The sequence below is a fragment of the Paroedura picta genome, chromosome 1 (genome assembly GCF_049243985.1).
Source record: "Paroedura picta isolate Pp20150507F chromosome 1, Ppicta_v3.0, whole genome shotgun sequence".
Lineage (NCBI taxonomy): Eukaryota > Metazoa > Chordata > Lepidosauria > Squamata > Gekkonidae > Paroedura > Paroedura picta.
This window is the reverse complement of record NC_135369.1, coordinates 179,022,115-179,047,241: the sequence shown is the minus strand read 5'-3', so window position 1 is coordinate 179,047,241 and position 25,127 is coordinate 179,022,115. Positions and strand designations below refer to the sequence as shown.

The 25,127-nt window shown below is 47.7% G+C and overlaps 1 protein-coding gene across 2 annotated transcripts in view; it reads left to right on the top strand.

The window, feature by feature from the left end:
- Positions 1-4,602: 4,602 nt before the first annotated feature.
- DRC11 (dynein regulatory complex subunit 11) overlaps positions 4,603-25,127 on the top strand; it is a 115,618-nt gene continuing 95,093 nt past the window's right edge. Inside the window, exons 1-5 of one of the 2 annotated variants that reach the window (XM_077313586.1) lie at positions 4,603-4,830; positions 11,755-12,016; positions 17,218-17,337; positions 19,216-19,407; positions 22,598-22,669. In XM_077313586.1, the coding sequence (XP_077169701.1) occupies positions 4,820-4,830; positions 11,755-12,016; positions 17,218-17,337; positions 19,216-19,407; positions 22,598-22,669 (657 nt within the window). In that variant the 5' untranslated portion in view covers positions 4,603-4,819. Of the gene's footprint in view, positions 4,831-11,754; positions 12,083-17,217; positions 17,338-19,215; positions 19,408-22,597; positions 22,670-25,127 lie in introns of both variants that reach the window. The other variant, XM_077313577.1, reaches the window with a different exon arrangement.

Here is a 25,127-nt window from a genome sequence, read left to right as displayed (position 1 = left end):
CTGATCCAGTTGGGTTTTTCTTATATCTTAAGAAGAATACATCCCCCCTTCCATATTTAATCAATACAGAAGTTAATGTAAGTAGAGTTTGAATGCATTCTTTCAAATTCTGCTCTAAGATAAACTACATTGTTTACAGAATGATTCATTAAAAAATCTTAACCAATGCTCTTTGCATAGTTGTAAAAATTTTAAATATTACTGTCATGATGACTAAACATAATAAAGCTCAAGTTGCCTGCAGACAACTCACTCCCTACTTGATTGGCCCTCCGTGGGAGTGTGCCGCCAATAGGAAGAGAGCACTGTCCCAATGAGGGCCAATCAGTTCAAACTGTGTGCAGCTAGGAACAGAGCACTGTCCCAATTAAGGCTAATCAGTTCAAATTGAGTGCAAACAACTCACTCCATATCTGATTGGTCCTCCCTGGGGGTGTGCTGCCAATAACACTCTCCCAATTGTGGCCAATCGTGGGGCTTATATGTCTTCTTCCTGCTGCCTGCTGGGAGGAAGAGGTGCTAGCCTGTCTGAAAAGGCCTGCTGCTGGTAAGTTGTCCCATCCTCAGCCTCTTCCCACCATCCATCTCCCTCAAGCAAGGGAGGAAAGCCAGCTGTTTCCTTTTCCTCCTGTGTTGGTCTCAGGATTCAATATCATATGGTGTCTTTTAGACTAAAGCTCTCTTCCAGCACATAGCTGGCATTGCTTAATTGGCTCAGGGAAGTCAGGTGGGCCTACAAGGCAAGGAGCTACAGCTGGAAACTGGGCAGAGGATTGAGGAGCTCCTGCAACAACTTTGGAATCTAAGTCCTGATTTGTTTGCAGCCCCATTCTATCCTGCTGTTCAGTGCCCTCTGCCTGTTGAACATCTGGCTAGGCTAAGCTCTTATCCAGCTGAAGCTGGGAGCTCCTAGGAAAGCTTTTCCTCTGAGGAATTCTCCCTAACAGGACCTGCCCTATTGCCCTACAGCTGGCCATCTGAGTGCTCTTTACTTTCCCTTACCCTCCCTCTCCTTAGAGGGTCTGGAGGGATACAGCAGCCTTCTGTACCCAGCCTGGCCCTTTGGAGATGTGGGGGGATGGGAAGGAGGCAGCCCCCCCACCTTACCTGGCCAGCCTGTCCTGTTGGAGATGTGGGGTGAGGGATGGGAAGAAGGCAGCTACTTGTGACCTTTCCCTATGCATCCTGGCCTTTTTGAGATGTTGGGAGTGGGTGGGAAGCAGCTCACCCCCCCCCAAGGCCTTTCCTGCTCAGTCTGCCCTTTAGGAGATGTGGCGATCCCCAACCAGCTTGGCCTTGGGGAGATGTGGGGGGAGCAAGCAGGAAGGAGGCAGTCCATCACAGCCTTCTCTGCCTGGCTCAGGCTTTGGAAGATGTGGCCTTCCCCAAGGAGCCTGGTCTTTGGGAGATGGGGGGGGGGAGGTAGCATCCTCACCCACAGCCTTCCTGGCTGGCATTTGAAATATATGGGGGTGGGAAGGTAGTATCCTACCCCTCCACGGCCTGGCCTTTGGAAGATGTGGGGTTGAATGGGAAAGTGGGGACAGTGGTGACCCTATTGGGTGGGGGTAGGAGGGTCAGTGCCCCATCCAAAGCAGCTTTTTTTCACCAGGAGAACTGATGCCTTCCTTCCTTCCCTCCCTTCCTCCTCTTTTATTTTCGCTCTCTTTCCCTCTCTTTCATCCTGTCTTTCTCTCTTTCATCTTGCTGAAGTTTCCAGGCCCCCACCTGGAAGTTGGGAACCCAGCTGGCTGCATATAGAGGAGGAGTCAGGAATCAAGCCCAGCTCTTGAGATTAGAGTCTGCTAATCTTTAACTATTTCACCACACTGGATCTCAAGATTGAGCAGGGAGCACTGGGGGAGAGGGCTAGGACCCAGGAAGGTCATAGTTTAGGGGTATGTGCTAGTTCCCATTGTATTCCTGGGTGCAACAGGCTTTGCTTCTCGTGTGTGTGTGTGTGTGTGTGTGTGTGTAAATTCCACCCATTCAGGAAACGCTTCCAGGACTGTTAAGAAACCCCAGGGTTTCACGAAACCCTGGTTGAGAGAGCCTGGTTTACAACTAAGGCCAACGTTATCCTTAAGTAATTTGAGTGCATGCCCTGCTTGGAAAACTCCCCTGGAATTATGCCAGTGTGTATTCAGGCTGCTTCCATTAAGGATTTAGAATGCTTGTCTGCTGTCAAGCTGTGCTTTCAAGAGGTAGGTTTCGTTTATTTGTAGTAAAGTAGAAGGGGGATTGGGGAATGGAGACAGGTCGCATAGGAAGAGCAGAAGGAGAAAAAGCAACTCCCACTACAGCCACTTAACCAAAAAAACTTTAATGAAACCTGCAGCGATGACAGCATCGAGAAGAGATGCTATGCAGATGGGATGCTGCTGTTTAAGCTCCAGGAAATAAAATGCCCGCTGTAACAAGGATCTCACATTGAAAAATGGGGAAATGAGGTTTTAGCCTTCCTTGACTATCCAAAGAGTTGCTAAGGGTTGGGTACTGTTGCCAATTTTTGGGAAATTGCTGGACATTTGAGGATGACGCCTGGGGAGGGCAGATTATGGGGGTACAAGACAATAGGGTCCACCCTCCAAAGCAGCCATTTTCTCTAGGGCAGTGGTCCCCAACCTTTTTATCACCGGGGACCACTCAACACCGGGGACCACTGAGGCCCAGGTGGGGGGGTAGTTTACGCCTCTACTCTCAACCACTGCCCTAATGCTCTCTGATCGCTATGGTCATGTTGAAACATCCCTTCAAAATAAGATACAGACACGCCACAACAATGAAGTGTGTTGTAAAGGGCTGGGGGGGGGGGAGAAGGCGTCCTTCGGGGCCCACCTCCAATTAGTCGAAGGACCACATGTGGTCCGCGGCCCACAGGTTGGGGATCACTACTCTAGGGGAACTGATCAATTGCAATAGGGGATATCTCTAGGTCCCACGTGGAAAGTGACTGACTTGGGAGTAAGCCCCCAAAGAATACTAGCTGTTTTGTGAAAACCACCCAATAGCCTGGACTCCACTAGGAAACTCTTTCCCACACAGTAGGAATGGGTTCTGATTTGTAGGGATGCCAGCCTCCAGGTGGGACCTGGGGATCCCCTGGAATTACAGCTCATCTCCAAACTACAGAGATCTATTCCCCTGGAGAAAGTGGAAGCTTTGAACTAGGATGTGCTCTGTTTTTCCCTAGCAAAATGCCCAACTCTCCACGGCATTCCCAACACGATGCTGGAAACCCTGACTATGCATTTTGCGTTAGTAAAAACTTAAAAAAAGCATTTCACTCATTTAAAGCAGGGGAAAAAATCATAAGTGTTTCTTCAGTGCAACTTGCCCTTCCTACCCCGGTGATCGAGGTGAGGGCATACACCTGGTTACCCTACATCAGAGGGAGGAGGCATCCAGGTGGCCTTCGGAATAGTGTAGGGAGGCTCTTTGGGGCAGGTCCTTGGGGCCAATAGTGTTGTCAGGTCTGGGTTGGGAAATACCTGGAGACTTTGGGGGTGGAGCTGAGAATGGGTGGGATTTGGGATGGGGAGGGGTCTCAGTGGAGTATAATTCCACACTCCCAAGCAGCCCTTTTCTCCAGGGAAACTGGAGATCCGCTGGAATTTCAGGAGATCTCCAGGTTTTACCTGGAGTTTCACAACTACAGCACCTAGGGTTGCCAGTTCTGGGTCTGGAAATACTTAAAGACTTTGGGGTGGAGTTGGAAGTGTATCTAGAGAATTTGGAAGTGCAGCCAGGACTGGGCAGGATTTGGGGGTGGGGAGGGGCCTCAGTGGAGTATAATGCCACCCTCCCAAGCAGCCCTTTTCTCCAGGGAAACTGATCTCTGTTGCCTGGAGATGAGCTGTAATTTCAAGGGATCCCAAAGTCCTACCTGGAGGCTGGCATCCCTAGTTCACCCTCCAAATTTGCCCTTTCCTTTGGGGGACACTGATCTTTGTGGCCTGGACATGAGCTGTCATTCCAGGGGATCCCCAGGCCCTACCTAGAGACTGACAGCACTAGGTCTAGAGTTGCCAGCTCTGGGGAGGGGAATTCCTGGAGACTTTGGGGGTGGAGCCAGGAGTTGGCGTGGGGTGGAGAGGAACCTCAGTGGAGGATAATGCTACGAACACCACACTCCCCAGTAGCCATTTTCCCCAGGGGAACTGACCTCTGGTGCCTGGAGATGAGCTATAATTCCAGGCGAAACCCCCCAGGTCCTACCTTGAGGCTGGCACTCCTAAGTTCGCCCTCCAAAGCAGCCTTTTTCTCCAGGGGAACTGACCTTTGTCACCTGGAGATGAGCTATAATTCCAGGCAACCCCCCCCCCCAGGTCCCACCTCTAGTCTGGCCCCCTTGTGCCCCCTTGTGCATCCCAAGCTGCTCTTTTCTCCCGGGGAGCAGGCCTGTGTCGCCTGGAGATGAGCTCTAATTCCAGGGGGTCCCCCGGTCCCACCTGGAGGCTGGCATCCCCGTGCCCCCTGCCAAGCCGCTCTTTCCCCGGGGGAGGTGGGCCCCGGGGCCTGGCGAGGCGCCTGAATTCCAGCCTCCGCAGGTCCAGCCAGAGGTGCGCGGCCGGCCTCCCTGCTTGGCCGCCCTGCTTGGCCGCCCTGCCCGGCGTGGCGTGGGCGGCGGGGCTGGCCCTCCCCGGCGGCAGCGGCCTCCTTCCTCCCGTAGCAACGGCCCGGCAGGGGGAGCCGCGAGGGCGGCTCGGGCCGGGCGTCCAGTTGCCAAGGAGCCGGCGAGGAGGCGCCGCAGCCGAGCGGGAGGCGAGGGGCGGCTCTTCCGGGGTCCGGGCGCAGGCACAGGGCCCGCTGGGCCGCCATGGCCCACACGTAAGTCGCCCGAGGAGGCCGGGAGGAAAGGGTGCCAGCCTCCCGGCGGGAGCCCCCGGCCTGACAGCGCCTCTCCAGGCGGCAGGGGTCCGGCCCCTGGGTGGGTTGGGTTGAGGCGGGGGGCTGTCTGGTATTGCGCCCCACTGACGTCCCTGGTCTCCCCAGGCTCCGTCCCCGAATCTTCTCCACCTGCAGCTGGCGACCCTTCCCCACCATCTCTTGCTGGGGGCCAGCGGGAAGCAACCCTGCCCGTAGATGCCCTTTGAGGAAGAGATTGCTTTTATACCGCGCTTTTCACCGCCTGAATGAGTCTGAGTGGCTGACAATCCATTCCCTTTCCTCCCCCCCCCCCACCATAGATACCCCGTGAGGGAGGTGAGGCTGAGAGAGCTCTGAGAGAACTGTCCTGTGAGGACAGCTCCAACAGGACTGGGACTAGCTCGAGGTCACCCAGCCGGAGAAGCCGCCGCTGTTAACCACCACACGACACTAGCTTCTTGGCACTTCTTTCCTGGGCTATGTTTTATTTTCTCCCCGCAAGGAGTGTGTACAGGCTTCTCCTCCCACTCTTCGCATTCTCCTCACAACAACCCTGTGAGGACATGCCTGGCCCTGGGTCAGTCCTACAGGCAGCTCCATGGCAGTATAGGGACTCAAATGTACACCTTCCTCGATCACCTGATGGATACCTGTGTGAAGCACTAGGGTTGCCAGGGGCATGAAAGAGTTGCCACATCCCTGGAGATTTAGAGACGGAGCCCAGAGAGGGCAGGGACCTCAGTGAGACACAGTGCCCAAAAGCCCACCCTCCGAAGCATCCATGTTTTGCCAGGGGAACTAATCTTTGTAGTCTGGAGATGACCCGCTATTCCAGGCAATCCCCAGGTCCTGCCTGGAGGTTGGCATCCCTATCTAGCACTCAGGTGGGTAGCTGTGTTGGTCTGAAACAGTCCAGCCCTACCATATTCTGCACGATTGCCCCACTTCTCGGGTTTCTTGAAGCCTGAAGAATGTTTGAGGTGTTTCTCCTTGTTCTTTATCTTATATCCTTATCACATCCCTATTAGGTGGGCCAGAGTTATCTCCATAACGCAAATAGGGGCAGACTAAAGTTTGAACTGGTCAGCTCTTTTAGAGATGGCGCTATACCTATTTTCCTGCTTTAACAACATAAAATTAGTTGCTTAGGACTCGGCATATAAAGTTGCACAGATGGGCATGTTTTTGGAATTTAAAAGCATAAAAATGTGTCCAGCCTTATGGGTTTCATCATTTCCAATAGGGACACTCTACAATGGGGATGATTACATTAGAGACCCCTGCAGCGGCTGTGGAACGACCTCTCCCACTGTGTCCACCAAAGATCTAGTGAGCAAAATTTGCTCAGGTTCCCCGGTCCCAAGGGATTATATTGGCCTCAAACGGAGCCTTTCTGACCTTGGCTGCAGCCTGATGGAACCAAGTAACTTCAGCACCTTGCAGGACCTTAAGCAGTCCAGTGAGGCTATGGCTGAGGCCTGGAATAAGAAATCTAAATCTGCTGGCCTCCCTATCAGAATCTACCAAATTAAACTTCAGCTAGAGGGCTCCTTATATTACCCTCCCTACTCTGCCCCCCAAATAGAAAGAGCTGGACAACGTAGTTATGAATCTTTCTGCTTTTATTTTAAAACCTAATTTAAATTTATTTACATTTCTATTTTGCATTGACATTTGTACATATGTAACGTTACCTCTGTCGTAATCCATCCTGAGTCCCTGGAGAGAGGTTGAAAAATAAAACCTGAACATAAATAAATAAAAACAAATTTGAAATGCTTTAGGTTGCTACCTGCCAAACCTCAAATTCCAGAAGTGAAGAAACTGACAGACAGGCTTGTCAAGTGTAAACCTTGTCTCTTTACTTTTGATTATACGCTTCTCACGGTGCCAACCATGCAGGTAAAGATCCAGTGGAAAAATTAAAAATTGCCTAAACGTGTACTGCTTATAATTTTGCCACTGGATATTTACAAGGATGGTTTGCACTGTGAGAAGCGTATGCTCAGAAATAAAGAGACAAGATTTGCACTAGACAAGCCTGCCTGTTTCTTCTCTCCTTGGCTGCATGCGCCACTTTTGACATTTCACTCATGCCAGGAGAGGTTTCTTTTCAGTGCTCCCCCCAAATATGAGGATTTTTCCCCAGTAGGATTCTAATGCTGTATTTAGGCCTGCTGACCTCCAGGTGATGGCTGAGCTCTAGGCAACAGAGATGCATTCACCTGGAGAAAATGCCTAGTTCAGAAGGTAAACTCTATGGCATTAGACCCCATTGATGTCTTTCTGCTCTCCGGGCTCCACCCCCAAAACCTCCAGGTATTTCTCAGCCTGGAGTTGGCAACCCTAGCTATGCATTTGGGGTTCTTAAAACCTTGTCTCGAAAAAAGCATTTTGTAAAGGGAGGGGGAAAAATCATAATCTTCTCATGACTCTGGTACTCCTTGAAGGTCTCCCATCCAAATAATTGCCAGGGATGACTCTGCCTAGCTTCTGAGATCTGATGTGATCGGCCTAGCCTTGGTCATCCAGGTGGAAGAGTTCGTTCCTTACCGTGATGAGGCACAAAGAAAGAAACATCTCTGGCTAAGTCAATTTGCATAGGCTGCCCCTTCTGAATAGGACAAAAGTGACATGCACAGACATGTCAGAAGGACCGTAGGATGAAAAAACCCCACCACACCACCTTTTGTGCCACCTACTAAGCAATTACAGGGACGTGATCTTTGTGCTGAGGCATTATCAGATTCACAGGAAGCCTCAATCAAAGGTCATTGAAACGGGCAGAAAGCATCGAGTGTAATGAAATTGCAATCAGGATCTGGAAACAGCATGTTAATGTCCTCTCAATATGCCATTAGCATCCTTCACTATATTAAACTTTTGCATCCGGGGAAGGAAAAGAAAACGTTGTCGTGTCTGAGCAGGCAGTGTTTATCTTTTTATCAAAGATAAATAAGACTTTGGATAAGTACAGAAGATTTTAGTAGGGAATCTTCTTTTGGACATATCCTCTTAAGGAAATTATTCTTAAGATTCTCTTAAATTATTCTTAAAATTCTCTTAAAGGAATTTTCCTGAACTCTCTTTGCCTACTGAGATTTAGTTTTAGCCTCTCTCTTTTTTCAAAGCATATTTCCCTTTCAAACATGTTTTTGTTCCTCTTTTTTCCGACTGATTTTTATAGTTTCCCAGCTACTGGCCTTCCAGGTGTACTCAGAACGGACTTTTATAGTGAAACTAGGATTTATTCAGTTTTATATATACTACATATAGTCATAATACCCATTCTGTTTTATCTTTATTGTAATTTAAACTTACGGCAGCTGTCACTGCGGAGAACAGATACAGAAAATAATATTAGCAGTGTCCCACTGACATCTCTATCCCATTGTCTTGTGTAAACTGCATGTGATGGTTAGAGCCGGCTTTCCCAGCCAGTGTTTTGTGAAACTCTGGAGTTTCTTGACAGCCCTGGAAGGATTTTTTCAATGGGTGGGAGTTAATTTTTAAAAGATATTTCTTTAAATGTGTAAAACAGGGGTAGTCAACCTGTGGTCCTCCAGATGTCCATGGACTACAATTCCCATGAGCCCCTGCTATCAGATGCTGGCAGGGGCTCATGGGAATTGTAGTCCACGAACATCTGGAGGACCACAGGTTGACTACCCCTGATGTAAAACATTTATCGGGTGATATGACCATATACGGTCATGTTGACACCCCCCCAAAAAATGGCCAATGATGGGTCTATAAGGGGGTGGGAAGGGGAGGGTCCCCAGGTGGGCGTGTACACAGCCCAACCATATTCCACACAGTCATGCCACTTTTGGGGTTTCTCAAAGCCTGGTAAATGTTTCAGGGGTTTCTCAATGGTAAAAAGGTTGAGAAAGGCTGGGCTGGAGTGCTAGACTGGGATCTGGGAGACTCAAAGGAGCAGCTTACATTCTTCTTCCCTTTCCTCTCCCCATAACAGACACCCTGTGAGGGAAGTGAGGCTGAAAGAGCCCTGATATTACTGAAGAAGAAGAGTTGGTTCTTATATGCTGCTTTTCTCTACCTGGAGGAGTCTCAATGCAGCTTATAGTCGCCATCCCTTTCCTCTCCCCACAACAGACACCCTGTGAGGGAAGTGAGGCTAAGAAAGCCCTGATATTACTGCTCGGTCAGAACTGAAGAAGAAGAGCTGGTTCTTATATGCCGCTTTTTTTTTACCCGAAGGACTCTCAAAGTGGCTTACAATTGCCTTGCATTTCCTCTCCCCACAACAGACACCCTGTAAGGGAGGTGAGGCTGAGGGAGCCCTGATATTACTGCCTGGTCAGAACAGCTTTATCAGTGCTGTGGCAAGCTCAAGGTCACCCAGCTGGCTGCATATGGAGGAACAGGGAATCAAACCTGGCTGGCCAGATTAGAAGTCCCATGTTCCTAACCACTACACCAAGCTGGCTCTCAGCTTGAAATCCCATTGGGCCACGGAAGCTTCACACATTCTCATCTGAGCCTACTTCACAGGGTTGTTGGGGGATAAAATGGAGGAGATGCAATTATGCTGTTTTAGGTCCCCATTGGGGAGAGAGGAGGGGTATAAATGAAGTAAATAAATATATCTTCTCAAACACTTACACTTTTGTTTCAAAATTAAAAAAAATCCTACCCATGTCAGGGCTGAATAAAATTACAGCGTTTGAGGTTTCAATCATGGCAGGAACAGGATTTCTTTATTTTTTCAGAGCTAACAGAAGTTTTCCAAAGAGTTGAAGCCCTTCCCCCAAACACAAGGGCAGCTGATGATTAGAATGCTACTCAGTATTCAGAGATCCCCAATGTCTTGGAATTCCGAATCAGTCTCAATCTCAAATTATATATAAAAAATGTCACGTCACCCATAATAGGTCACGCCTCTCCTGTGAAAGTTAAAGACATTTATATTTGAGTGGGGATATCCTCATCAGTAACTGGTTATTCTGTCCCTCCCAACAGAAAGCTGCCCTTCCATTGTTTAATTCTTCCTTATTGACTTTCTGTTGTACCGAAGCCTGATGTCCATTTTATATTTCCAAAAGAGAGCCTAGGTGAAAACCGAAACCAGGCCATTAAAAGCTTACAAAGTCAAGGAGGGTGTGTGGGGGGAAAGAATTTTGCAGACGTGCCTCCAGAATGGGGCCTCATAAGTCCATTACATTGTCTCCAGTTTTCTTCTGTTGGTAAGAGATTGACCCTAGAGCAGATTTCATTGTGACATGTGCTACAGATAATCCCTGTGAATCCTGATATTCAGTTTGACGTTCTGACACTTGTGACCTAAAGGAAACAGCCTCTCTGCTTTTAGCACATTTTCATAAGTACAATAGGCTCTTAATGAAGACACAGAATCTACATAAGAATGCCATTATACTTACTGGAACACGCAGGAGATCATGGAGAACAGTAGAGGTCTGCTGAAGGAGAAATTATGTCATAACGTTGCTAATTAATACATGAATTTCGTCTGGAAAGGGTCCTTTACAAACCAAATACGGATATGGGAAGAGTAATTTATTTATTAGACTACTTATATCCTACTTCTGTATTTTAAATACTCAAGGTAAAGGTATCCCCTGTGCAAGCACCGAGTCATGTCTGACCCTTGGGGTGACGCCCTCTAGCGTTTTCATGGCAGACTCAATATGGGGTGGTTTGCCAGTGCCTTCCCCAGTCATTACCGTTTACCCCCCAGCAGCAAGCTGGGTACTCATTCTACCGACCTTGGAAGGATGGAAGGCTGAGTCAACCTTGAGCCGGCTGCTGGGATTGAACTCCCAGCCTCATGGTCAGAGCTTCAGACAGCATGTCGGCTGCCTTACCACTCTGCGCCACAAGAGGCTCTTCTAGGAAGCACATTATTTATTTAAAACATTTATTAGCTACCTTTCTTTCTTGTGGAGTTCAAGGGGGTTTACAATATTAATATTATTAGTAAGATTATAAAAACAAACAAACAAAAAACCCAATGAAAACAATACAAATAAAACAGCAATGATAAAAACACATGGTTCACAATTTAAATTTAAAGAAACCCATACAAATATTTAAAATAGCAGCTATTCAAAACTTACAAACTCAGGGCATAGCTTGAATGTTAAAAAGGTCTTTTGGAATAATTCCAGAGGAATGACCACAGTAGTTTCTTGTAGTCTCTATGCAGGTCTACCCTTGTCTCTGACTCGGAATGCAGCTTCTAGGGTCCTCACAGGAACAACTCGGAGGGGCCATATCCAGCCTGTGCTGAGGCAGCTGCATTGCTTGCCGATTGTCACTTGGATCATATTCAAGATTCTGGTGTTAACCTTTAAGGCTATTTGTGGCTTGGACCCCACATATCTGTGGAACTGCTTTTCTCCTTATGCCCCCTGCAGGGCACTTTGTTCTGTGGGTGCAAATCTGTTGGAGATCTGTGGCCCACAGGAGGTTTGTCTGGCTTCAACCAGGGCGAGGGTCTTCTTGATCCTGGCCCCAGCCTGGTGGAATGAGCTCCCGGGAGAGGACCCTGACAGAACTAGCTCAGTTCCTGCAAAATGGAGCTCTTCTGCCAGGTATTTGGTTGAGGCCAGAGCAAGGTAGATCTGGGCCCTTCCTGGATCCAACCTTTTTCATCCAGCTCCCCTGCTCCCCCTTCAAGGCATTTTTAAGGAGTCTGTTTGAGTGGGGGGTGATTTGTTGCTGCCTAGGGTGGTTTTAATGGGGCTTTAAGATTGTTTTAATTGGATTTTACTGTGGGGATGGATGTCACCTGCCACGAGCCGCTGTGTGGGAGTGGTGGGATACCAATTGAAAAATAAATTTTAAAAAATTGCATGTTACTTCTCTCTCTCTCTCTCTCTCTGTTTATTATCTTCCAAACAGCACTTACAATAGAATATGGGCAGAAGCCCAGCGATCCCTCAATGGCTTGCTGCAGAAGGAGATGGAAGAGAAGTCCCAAAAGCCCACCAAAGACCACCTTCTAGCGTTTCAGATGCTGGGTACTTTCTACGTCAAGTATGTGCAGATCTTTCACAACTTGGAGGCCGCTTATGACCAAATCGTTCACCCGCAAAAGCGTTTAATTATTCGGCAAGTGTTGGACGGAGTCATGGGCCGTATTTTGGAGCTGAAGAACGAAATGGTAGAGTTGGAGTTCTCGGAATATCATTACTTTGATGACATCTTACAGGATATGAAGCTGGTCCCTGTAAGTATATTTTCAATTAAAAACGAAATCTGCAGAAGCAATGCAGAGCTTTCTGCCCCAGCAGCTTGTTTTATTATTAAATTCATTTTTCACCCTACTTGCCTCCTCACTGGGGAGCCAAGGGGGGTTACCTTGTTCTCCTCCCCTCCATTTTTATTCTCACAACAACCCCATGAGGTGGGCTAGACCAGGGGTAGTCAACCTGTGGTCCTCCAGATGTTTGCTGGCAGGGGCTCATGGGAATTAATCGATGCCGGAATACAAGGGACAGCCCTTCAATGGCTGATCTCCTTCCTCCGGGATCGTGGACAGAGGGTTGCAATAGGAGAAAAAACATCAGACCGCCGACAACTGACTTGTGGAGTCCCACAAGGAGCAGTTCTCTCCCCTATCCTATTCAACATCTTCATGCGCCCTCTCGCACAACTGGTACGGAAGTTTGGGCTGGGTTGCCATCAATATGCAGATGACACCCAGCTCTTCCTCCTGATGGATGGCCGCCCTGACTCTCCCCCAGAAGCATTAGCCAGCTGCCTGGAAGCAGTGACGAGATGGCTCAAGCAGAGTCGTCTGAAGCTCAATCCTTCAAAGACGGAGGTCCTGTGGCTGGGTAAGAAGGGCCCATGCGAGGAAGCGCGTCTGTCTGCCCTGGATGGTGTGCAGCTCTCTACAGCTTGCTCCGCCAGGAATCTAGGCGTGATTCTGGATGCTTCCCTCACAATGGAAGCCCAGATCACAAAGGTAGCATGGCTGGCATTCTACCACCTCCGCCAAGCCAAACTACTAGCGCCCTACCTGGCCCCGGAACACCTAGCCACAGTGATCCATGCGACGGTAACTTCTAGACTGGACTTTTGTAACTCGCTCTACACAGGCCTGCCCTTAGCCTTGACCCGGAAACTACAGCTGGTTCAAAATGCAGCGGCCAGGATCCTCACAGCAACACCGTGGAGGTCTCACATCCGGCCTGTTCTCCACCAATGGCTGCCAGTTGAATTCCGGATCAGACTAAAGGTCCTGGTAATTACCTTCAAGGCCATACGCGGTCAGGGCCCAGTGTACCTGAGGGATCGCCTCCCCGCCTATGCCCCCAAAGAGCTCTGCGCTCCACTGCCACCAAACAGTTAAGGATCCCTGGCCCTAAAGAAGTCCACCTGGTCTCAACCAGGGCCAGAGCATTTTCTGTCCTGGCCCCCACCTGGTGGAACGAGCTCCCCAAGGAGATCAGGGCCCTGACGGAGCTTAAACAGTTCCGCAGGGCCTGCAAAAAGGAGCTCTTCCGCCAGGCATTTGGTTGAGACCAGACACAATCGACAGCGACTGAAAGGCCTCTGCTCCCCCCCCTGCCCCCCTTCAGAAGTCCACCAACATGCTCTGGACCTGTTTGTATTGTTGCGTTGATGTACTGCCTATATTATTTACACTGTTACATTGTTATACAGTTATTAAAAGGTAAAGGTAAAGGTATCCCCTGTGCAAGCACCGAGTCATGTCTGACCCTTGGGGTGACGCCCTCTAGCGTTTTCATGGCAGACTCAATACGGGGTGGTTTGCCAGTGCCTTCCCCAGTCATGACCGTTTACCCCCCAGCAAGCTGGGTACTCATTTTACCGACCTCGGAAGGATGGAAGGCTGAGTCGACCTTGAGCCGGCTGCTGGGATTGAACTCCCAGCCTCATGGGCAAAGCTTTCAGACAGCTGCCTTTCCACTCTGCGCCACAAGAGGCTCTGTTATACAGTTATTATTGTAAAGTTATTCACATGTTTATAGATTGTTTTATGTACTGTTGTTGTTCTTATGTAAACCGCCCCGAGCCCCCGGGGAGGGTGGTATATAAATATAAAAAATAAAATAAATAAAAAATAAAAAATAAAATAAAATTGTAGTCCATGAACATCTGGAGGACCACAGGTTGACTACTCCAGGGCTAGACTGAAAGAGTATGACAGCCCCAAGGGCACCCAGCTAGCATTCGTGATGTATGTGGAGATTCAAATCTTGGGCTCCCATATGCTAGACCAGCCTTTTTTCAACCTTTTGACCACGGCGGATCCCCTTAAATACATTTTCAGGCTTCAGCTTCAAGGACCTCCAGAATTGATGTCAACTGGCCACACTGCCCTGTCATGCCCCCGGAAGTACTATGTGACATCACCACCCACCCCATTCATCCTCAGTTTCCTCCCTTCCCCTTCCTTTACTCCTGTTATGGTGGCTTCGCCTCCTGTAAGCCAGAAAGAAGGGCAGGAGCCGAGAAGACAGCCCAGACCCCACCCCCCCACCCCCGATACCATACAACAACCAACCGCCCCCTTGGTTTTTACACCCACACCCTACACACCACACCCTAAGCACCTCCGGGGGGAGCAGTTCCCTAGCTTGTGGCCAAGTTCATTAAGGAAGGAGAAAGGCTGCGGATCCCCTCCGGAACTCCTGGGGACCCCTAGGGGTCTGCAGACCCTGGTTGGGAATCCCTCTTCTAGACTGAGACTCTTAACCACTGCACGATATTGGCTGTCACCAGTACGAAGGATGTGAATTCCAAGGCCTAGCAGTGCTAGTCTGCTCCCTTATTGAACCGTGACCACTGGAAGCAGAGGCAACAGCCATAGAAAACGTACCATTAGAGCCCTGTTACTGGTGTAACTGAAGGACTCACATGACTGTGGAGGGAAGAGGCAGAAGGGGGTGATTCTTACAATCTCTCTCCTTATTAGTCCATGCAGAATCTGCAGCTAATCTTAAATGTTATTAATAGGAGTTATATCGTTGCTGTACGCTCTCTGTGTCACTCCCTATACTTTCCCTCTTTTCTTAGATAGCCCAAGGCAGCTTACAAATGCAATGCAGTGGTTAAAATGTCGGACTAGAATCTGGGAACCCCAGGTTCAAATCTCCACTCTGCCAGTAAAAGGCAGCATTTTTTAGCAAATCTGGGAGAATGGGTAGTGGGAGACCCACAGAAGTTCTTCTAGCCAGTGCTTGAAATATGTATGAAAATATATAAATCCACACTGCAACCCCCCAAAGTCCAAGCATATTTGCTGGATCATGGATTATGCCTGAAGGAACTTGGATCCTACTGTCACCCCTGCTCATACTTTAAGCCAGAGGTAGTCAACCTGTGGTCCTCCAGATGTTCATGGACTACAATTGCTGGCAGGGGCTCATAGGAATTGTAGTCCATGGACATCTGCAGGACCACAGTTTGACTACTCCTGCTTTAAGCCCTGCATTTTCCATTCACCGAGGACCCACTTTTCCCTATCCATTATTTGGAAACCTTTGCCAGTGCTTGTTGGCATCCAGGTATGCCAGCAAATGAATTATTCAAGCCCTGGGGTCAGCTTTCTCAACCAGGGTTTCATGAAACCCTGGGGTTTCTTGACGGCTCTGGAAAGGTTTCCCGAATGGGTGGGAGTTAATTTTTACCATATTTTTAAAAATTGTCAGACATTTATCAAGTAAATGATAAAACCACCATTAAAACCACCCTAGGCAGCAACAAATAAATAAATAAATGTTGACCTGTTTTCCCCCCTCTCCTAAATGGCCACTGTTGGGCATGGAGGGGAGGGGAGGGGAAGGGGAGGGGCCCTGGGTGGGCGTGTACACATCTCTGCTTCCCAGCTGTATTTAGTATGAACATGCCACTTCTGGGGTCTCGAAGCTTGAAGAATGTTTCAGGGGCTTCTCAACGGTAAAAAAGTTGAGAAAGGCTGTTCAAAGCCATTATCTGTATCTTTTCCTGTTTTCTGTAAACCACCCTGAGCCCTCGGGGAGGGCGGTATATAAATATAATGAATAAATAAATAAATCACTGCTGTTTGTGGGCAGAATGGGCAATGTTACCTTTGCTCTGTGCCCAATAAAACATAGAAACTCTTCTTGTGGCTGTCACCTCCCCCAACAAGCTTCTAGATCCATGTCCTTTTCTTTCCTCCTCCCATACAGCTCCACAGGTTACCCTCATCAGGTAACCTACGCAGCATTTATTTTGAGAAAAGGTTGTGCTCTGAATCAATCATTCAAAAGGTAGCCGGTTTCCATTTAGCCTACAGAGCTCCCCCTGGGCCTCCAAACATCTGTTTCGAATGCCCTGGAATCCAAAAAAGAAATTTAATCATCAAGCATAGGAGACTTCCTTGCAAAAAACGGCCTATGTATCCTCAGGGTTTGCTGCGGTAACGGTGCTTCCATACGCAGAATGCTTGAGGCCTCCCTTCTGTACACATCCATGCATGCCGTGAGCAGCTGGCCTTTGTTAGTTCTGCTGCATGTACAGACAGATGGATGGGGAACCACCAGCTTGAATGCCTGTAAGAGAGTGCATGGCTTGTTTGCATATGTTTGTTTATTTATTTTTACTTAGCATTAATTAATCTACGTGAAGCACTATGGGGGAAAGTGCTTCAGAAAGGCTTGGCTTTCAAGAAGAAGAAAAAGAAGAGTTGGTTCTTATATGTCGCTTTTCTCTACCCGAAGGAGTCTCAAAGCGGCTTGAAATCTCCTTCCCATTCCTCTCCCCACAACAGACACCCTGTGAGTTGGGCGAGGCTGAGAGAGACCTATTATTACTGCTCAGTAAGAGCAGTTTTTCTCAGTGCTGTGGCGAGGCCAAGGTCACCCAGCTGGTTGCATGTGGGGGAGCGCAGATTAAAACCTAGCTCACCAGATTAGAAGTCCGCACTCCTAACCACTGCACCAAACTGGCTATGTGAAGCACTTTGAGGGAAAGTGCTTCAGAAAGGCTTGGTGTAGTGGTTAGGAGTGCCAACTTGTAATCTGGCGAGCCGAGTTTGATCCCCGCTCCCCTACATGCAGCCAGCTGGGTGACCTTGGGCTCACTACAGCCTGATGAAGCTGTTCTGACCGAGCAGTAATATCGGGGCTCTCTCAGCCTCACCTCCCTCACAGGGTGTCATTGTGGGGAGAGGAAAGGGAAGGCGACTGTAAGCCACTTTGAGACTCCTTCGGGTAGAGAAAAGCGGCATATAAGAATCAATTCTTCTTGTTCCAGAGGCTGTTCATTCACACTCTCAGAATCCTGTGCTCAGCACTTTCCATTATTCTGTACAGTAAAAGTGTTAACTTAGAGACTAGTGTTTACAAAAGTCTCCCTTTTCCTCAACAGGATAGCATTGACATCCCCATCCCCCGGTATTTTATTAAGGAGAAGCTGAAGGTGTTGAAAGAGAGAGAGAAAATCCTTGCTCAGATACTGCTTGAAGCCGGATTGTACGATGACGAACCTGTGAGTGTCATCTGTTTAGATCTCTGTATACAGCCAGCTAATCTGCATAAAGCTAGGGATAACTCCATATACTGAGAGGCTCAGATGAGGGCCAGGATCCGTTTACCCCCCACCCCCTGCGGTGCTCTGTCTTCATCTTAGCTTTGCTCAGCATCCCTTTTCAGTGTTGTGCATTGCCACAGATACACTGGATGGGAAAGGAAATCCTGCAGTTTGTAGGCAGAGAGGCAGTCAGTCTTGCCGTTTCTGGAGTTGACAGGAACAAAGAAGAATTGTGGCGTGCCAAGAGGGAGCATTGCCAGTTGGCTCTGGGATTCTTTCTGAACTACAAGACTCTCAGTAGCTTCAGCTTTGTTTCCTGTCTTTTCTTCTCTGCCTCTCATAGCATTGTCCTCTTCCTTTCACTGCTACCACAAACCTCTTGGCGCTTCTATTTCTTACCGTAGTTATTGCTAGTTGCCAACCTTATAGGTCTCTGTCTCCCGCCCAAAACACGGGTGTCTCTGCAGCCCTCATTGTCCCTGAATCATAGAGCACTCTCTCGTATCTGTGGTGCACAGATCTCTCTGCATATCCATCTCTTTTTTATTTAAAATTTTATTCCAAAGCGCTAAACATGTACATCATCTATAATTTTGTAAAGGCTTGTGTGTCGTATGAATAATAACAAATCTAACCTCTAGACCAGCCATTCGCAACCTTTTTTGGGCCACGGCCCTAAATTAAATAATAATAATAATAATAATAATAATAATAATAATAATAATAATAATATTTTGGGAACTCTTCTCAGGTTCCAGGGCCTCCTGCCAAACAAGAATACAAAACAATATGAACAGATAGACAAAGGAAACTTGAACATTCTGACATACTAGAATAACTTTTTTAAAAGACTGTGTGAAATTAGACCAGTGGTTCTCAACCTGGGGGTCGGGACCCATTTGGGGGTCGAACGACCCTTTCACAGGGGTTTCGTCAGGGCAAGCAGCTTGGCCAGGGGGGCACCATCCACACAACAGCCTTTCGGGGTAGATCAAGATAGAGCGTTCGTCTGTCTGGAGCAGGAGAAAAGAGCGGGATCAGCATGGTGGGACAAGAGGTAGAACTGAACTGAGGAACCCTGGGGAAAAAACAATTTATATACGATCATGAACAATCTTGACTCCATTGGTCAGTTTCGGTTTAAATTCTGTGAAAGAACCCTTGCATAATTTTATGGTTGGGGGTCGCCACAACATGAGGAACTGTATTAAAGGGTCACGGCATTAGCAAGGTTGAGAACCACTGAATTAGAGAATACTTGATTATTATTACATCTATTTTATCTATTAGAAGAAGAAATGTTGGTTCTTATATACCACTTTTCTCTACCCGAAGGAGTCTCAAAGTGGCTTATAATGGTGGGACAAGAGGCAGAACTGAACTGAGAAACCCCGGGAAAAAAACAGTTTATATACAGTCATGAACCATGGATCTTCACGCCATTGGTCAGTTTCGGTTTAAATTCTGTGAAAGAACACTTGCATAATTTTATGGTTGGGGGTCGCCACAACTTGAGGAACTGTATTAAAGGGTCACAGCATTAGGAAGGTTGAGAACCACTGCTCTAGAGAGTGGCGGGCTAAAAATCTAATAAATAAATAAAATAAAGAATAAGGTAGAGAAAAGGTGGGTGTAAAAATCTCTTCTTCTTCTGCATCTTGCTTCAAAAAAGAGGGAGACAGCTACAGAGTATGGCTATTTGGCATTCTCTCACTGAGGAAAGAAGTTATAACTTGCCCATAGATTTACATAGCCCAGGCTTGGTTTCTGGAAGAGGTTAGGGCCTGTGTTCTAAATGAGTTTATTTTTACCCGTCATTTCAATTTTATGCTGTAGAAAAAACGCATGAAGGTCATGGTTTTGGAAGAAGCCGTCCGATTAATCCAGATAGCCGAGCGTGCGAGACAAGGCCGGCTCAGGGCCACCTTCATGAAGCAGATCTACCTCGAAGAGAAAAGAGAGAGGCAGGCCAGACTCCAGGGCGTGAAAAGCCCAGACATGGATTCTTCCGCCGTTTGCATTCAAAAGGTAAAAAACGCTTTCGTGGAAATATTAGGTTTTTTCCACAGCGAGATGAATTGACCGTGGGGAACAGCATTGGAGTCATTATTTCAATTACTGATGCAAGAACCTCCTGTTCTTCACACCCCGAGGTGTGTTCGCTTTGCAGGCAGAACGCGATAAAGGTTGTTGGTGAAAATTCGGGAAGTTATCTGAGCGTTCACCTAGAAAGCCCAGAAGACAGAGGTCCCTTGCGGTGTTCTGCCACTCGCCCCCTGCTGTCATCCCCTTCTTTCCCAATTGAACTTCCAAAGGGGAAAGGAAAACTAGCAGGGGGGGGGAGGGCTTGTGTCAGAGGAGCTGACGTTCCCAAGCTCCCAATAGCAGCGAAGGCATCTAGCTGGGCCTGGAACAGGCTTTCTCAGCCAGGGTTTTGTGAAACCCTGACGTTTCCTGATGGCCCTGGAAGGTTTTCTCAAATAGAATTAATTAAGTTTTTATGTATATATTTTAATTTGTTAAACATTTATCAGGTGATATGCCCATGTATGGTCATATTTACTCATGCACCCTTCTCGAAATGACCAATGATGGATCTGGAGGGGCTGGGAAGGGGAGGGCCCCCGGGTGGGCATGTGCACAGCTATGCTTCTCAATCATATTCAGCATGATTGCAACCTTTCTTGGGTTTCTCAAAGGCTGAAGAACGTTTCAGGAGTTTCTCAATGGGAAAAAAGGTTTTTAAAAGGCTGGCCTAGAAGCATCCACTGCCACTTTGAAATCCTCTATGTTGTTCTGGCTTGCAATGCTCCCCCTCATTAAGGCTGTGTTGCCTTTACTCCACCATGACTTTCCTTGCAAGGCCTTAGATTGGAGATGGGGAGGGACTGCAACCCCATGCTCTTCTACTTTCCTGTACCCTCTGAGCAGGGATACCCCATCCTCCCTGTCCTGCTGCAGATCCCCCTTAAACAAGCCACTGTTCAAATCCCCTCCCCTGTCTTGCTCCTCCCCTTCACTCAGTCCTGTCCCAGCTGCAGCTGCCTCTAAGGTTGCTCCCTTGGCAGGACTTGAGGTGTTACTGGCTCCACCTGGGCTGCCAAACTCAATGACTCAGCCTCTGATCTGTTGCCCTTCCCTACCTGGTCTGGGCATGTGCTGGCTTTCCTGCTGCAGCAGTCAGGTCTGCACTGCTTGTCTCAGCCAACGTGAGTTGCCCCTAGGAGTCCGGGTGGGTCAAAGATAGGGTCACTGGCACTGTGTTGGGAAACACCTGGAGATTTTTGGGGATGGTGCCTGGGAAGGGGAGGGTACAATGCCATATAAGGCACAATGCTATACAGTCCACCCTTCAACGCAGCTATTTTCTCCAGAGGAGCCAGTTTCTGTTGTCTGGAGGTCAGTTGTAATAGCAGAGGTCTCCAGGCTTCATCTGGAATGAATGTTTTTTGACTGACATACCCCACAATACTTTACAGAGCCGGTGGCCTATTTATATATATATATATATAAATTGCTTGATAAGAGTATAAGGAATCAACCACTGAAGAAAGATTGTGAAAACGGAGTATATCTAGAAACCGTTTTGGTTGGTCCTTAAAAAATTATTGACATATTAAATTTATTGTACCAATTGCCTTGGAAAGGTTCTTTTTTTTTCTCTGTTCATCTGGAATGTGGCAACTCTAGTTGCAGGCTTGGCTCAATGCATTAAGTGAGGAAAAACAGAAAATGACAGTTCTTGAGATTTCCTCAGTGGCAGTGGATTGCTTTAATACAGACCCACTACGGCTCATCACTCCCAAATAAAAGGGATGTTGGGATGGCAGACATGGCAGGTCTCTGCAACTCAGTCACCTCCACTCTCCCACCAGAAACAGGGCCATCCCCATCCCCATCCCCAAGTTAAAATGACAGCACTTACCTCTCTGGACTCCAGTCGCTACCATATGCAAGGAGCCTCCGTCAGCAAGAATTTGTATGGCCAGGAGCCTTCCCTTCCCACCCTCTTCAGGCCATCACTGGCCATTTCGGAGGGAGGGACCAGTCGACATAACCATATATGGTCCTATCACCGATTATTTCTTTTTTAGGAAAGATTAAAATATATATTTAAAATTAATGAACTCCCACCCAATGGCGAAACCCTTCAAGGTAGCATCACAAAGCCCCTGGGTTTCACAAAATCCTGGTTGAGAAAGCCTGGATTGGATGATCAGATGTAACTCTTCTATCATTCTCTGCAAATGTGCAAGCCTGTGAAAATACTACTGTGAGATGAAGGGTATAAGGTATAGTGACCAGATTGTTGGGGAGGTAAAGCGGGACACTGAGGGGGGGGGGGCGGCGAGGGGGCGGCTCCTGCTCGGCAGCAGCAGCGGCAGGGGGGCAGCGGCTCCTGCTCGTGGTTCGCCTTACCTGGGGTGCTGCAGGTAGCGAGGCAAACGGTGTGGAGAGCCAAGATGGCAACGCGCCTAGACTTATATAGGCTGGGGCCCCGCCCCCTCAGAGCGACAGCTGACCACAGCAGAGCACATTCCGGCCGAACCGCCGTCGCTTTCATTGGCCCCGCTGCCACTTACTTTGTGACTAACCTCTTTAGCACCACAAGATGCAGGGCGGACAAGCACCTTAGGAAAGCACCCACGGGTCCCACTCGCCACCACCGCCCAAAGCCAGGCTGGTTTGATTGGCTTGTGAGGCTGCTTGCGGCGTCCAGGCCAGGTGGAAATTTTTCTAAAAGCTTCGGAACACGGGACATTTCTTCAGAACCTGTGATTGTCCCGTGAGATGCAGGGAGGATGGGCACCTTAGTATAAGGGTTTCCTTCAGATCACCCTGTTCTTATAAATGCATTTTAGAACTTTAAAGACCAGTGTGTCCTTTTGAGAGAAGGTGAAGACATTTCTGTGTACTGAAGTTATTTCTAGACTATCCATGTACACTGTGCTATGGAAGATTATAAAGATTAAAACATGAGTGCAGTAAATGATCACTTATTAACCAAGCTCACATGAATTCGTAGACTGATCACTCCCAAATAAGATTGAGGCCAGTGCCAAAAAAACCCAGATGGCAACTTGGAAACGATCCTTTGCTAGATTTGTACAAGTTGTTTTTTCCTTCCTGTGTGTGTGTGTGTTTGTGTTTTTTCCTACTTGCTGCTGTAAAGGAAGTTGCACCAAGGTCAATTAATCACGCTAGGCTTCCTTTTCAGTTTTGGCGCGGACACGCCCAGTTGAAGAGGACTTTGAAACTTCGAGACGAAGAAATGATATTTTTAGGGATGGTGAGTGATCTCCTAATCCTTTTATTTTAAATCATCACATTAAGTTTGTTCACCTCTTAAACCAATACCAAGTAAAAAGGGAAATTCTAATATGTTTTAAAGCCCCACTGCGAGCAAGAAGAAATCTTATCACAGATACATAGTTGCAAAAAAGTTGGTTTAGGATGTTGATAAATTTACAGGTACAAATATTTGTAGGAAGCTTATTCTAAAAATATATTTAGAACGGGCAATGGCAATTATTTTATACTAGGGATAGGGACAAGTTCTTAAAGAGATGGGAATACCAGAGCATCTTATCTGTCTCTTGAGAAACCTATACGCAGGTCAAGAAGCAACGGTGAGAACCGGGCATGGAATCACTGATCGGTTCAAAATTGAGAAAGGAGTTTGGCAAGGCTGTATACTGTCACCTTGCCTATTGTATGCAGAGAACATCATGAGAAAGGTGGGGTTAGATGAGTCACAAATTGGGATCAAAATTGCAGGGAGAAATATCAACAACCTCAGATATGCAGATGATACCACTCTAATGGCAGAAAGTGAAGAGGAACTAAAGAGCCTGTTGATGCGGGTGAAGGAGGAGAGTGCAAAAGTTGGCTTGAAACTCAGCATCAAGAAAACAAAGATCATGGCATCCGGCCCTCTCAATTCCTGGCAAATAGATGGGGAAGAAATGGACAGATTTTATTTTCCTGGGCTCCAAGATCACTGCAGATGGGGACTGCAGCAAAGAAATTAAAAGACGCTTGCTCCTGGGGAGGAAAGCTATGGCAAATCTAGGCAGCATCCTAAAAAGCAGAGATATCACCCTGCCAACAAAACTGTGTCTAGTTAAGGCTATGGTCTACCCAGTTGCAATGTATGGCTGTGAAAGTTGGACCATAAAGAAGGCCGAGCATCAAAGAATTGAGGCTTTTGAACTCTGGTGCTGGAGAGGACTCTTGTGAGTCCCTTGGACTGCAAGGCGAACAAACCGGTCAGTGCTAGAGGAGATTAGCCCTGCCTGCTCCTTAGAAGGCCAGATCCTGAAGATGAAACTCAAATACTTTGGCCACCTCATGAGAAGGAAGGACTCCCTGGAGAAGAGCCTAATGCTGGGAGCGATCGAGGGCAAAAGAAGAAGGGGACGACAGAGAATGAGGTGGCTGGATGGAGTCACTGAAGCAGTAGATGCAAACTTAAATGGACTCCAGGGAATGGTAGAGGACAGGAAGGCCTTGGAGGATCATTGTCCATGGGGTTGCGATGGGTCGGACACGACTTCGCACCTAACAACAACAACAAGAGATAGGGACAAAGCCTGTTGCACTCAGGAATACAATGGACGCTAGATTAGGGTGTGTGTGGAAGAACTCTGCAGATGGCCTCTCACTCCCCCCAGGACCTGGAAAGGCTGCAGGATGAAGGTTCCCAGGCAGGGAACCCACCAGCAGGGGCAGCTCTCACGCAGCAGGGATCTGGAGCCTCTGAGCCTTGGAGGGAAGTGGAAGGAGGAGGGGGTGGTCAGGGGTAGGGGACGGAAGGTCATTAGCTGGCCACTGGACAGACGGGCAAGCTGGTTGGAGGAGGAGGTACTCAGGGGCAGGACAGGCACCCTGAGTGGGTGTTAAGCACCGAGTGGCACTTAAGCCATGAGACCAGCTCCTCCTCCTAGGCCTTACTAGAAGTATATTATGTGGAACAGATTGGTTTAACCTTCAGGGAAATGTAAAGTTAGAAATACTGTCACATATAAGTTACATAAAATAATTTGTGGTTCGTAAGCTTTGTTTTTTTCAACAGATACATTTTTTCTTTACATTGATAATTAAAATGATCATGTTAATAACAAATTGCCACTAGGAAAACGTGGGCTGTACTCCTGTCAGGTCTGGTACTGTTCTGTAGGGCCTGCAAGACAGAGCTCTTCCATCGAGCTTTTGGTTGGGACCAGTGATTTAATAACATCTGTGGCCCTCCCATACAAAACACCCCCTCTGAATATCACCTAGTCTGGAGACTTATGGGCAGTGCATATCTGGAGGCTGCTATTGCTTCTGCAGCTAATCTGTTACTTATGTTTTATTGGTTTTCTATGTCGATGTGTTGTGTTGGTTTTTAATTTATTGTTAATTTTAACTTGTACACCACCCTGAGCCATATTGGGAAGGCGGTACAGAAATTTAATAATGAATAATAATAATGACTCAAAATCAGGAAGAAGCTAAATGCGTAACTAGTGGCAGTACAGTGTGGCCAGAGTTGAATCAAGTGGACTGCTAACCCCAGTTAAGTCGTGACTAAGGAGGGATGCAGGAGGCACTGGCACCACGTACCACCACCCCTTGTTCATCATTCAGTGGTAGTGGCCGTGTATGACCATCTGTGATGTTCAATCCCTTACCCACATAGATAATAGGTAGAAATCTTTTAATAAATAGCATAACCATATATGTCAAGTGACAGAAAGCTGTTC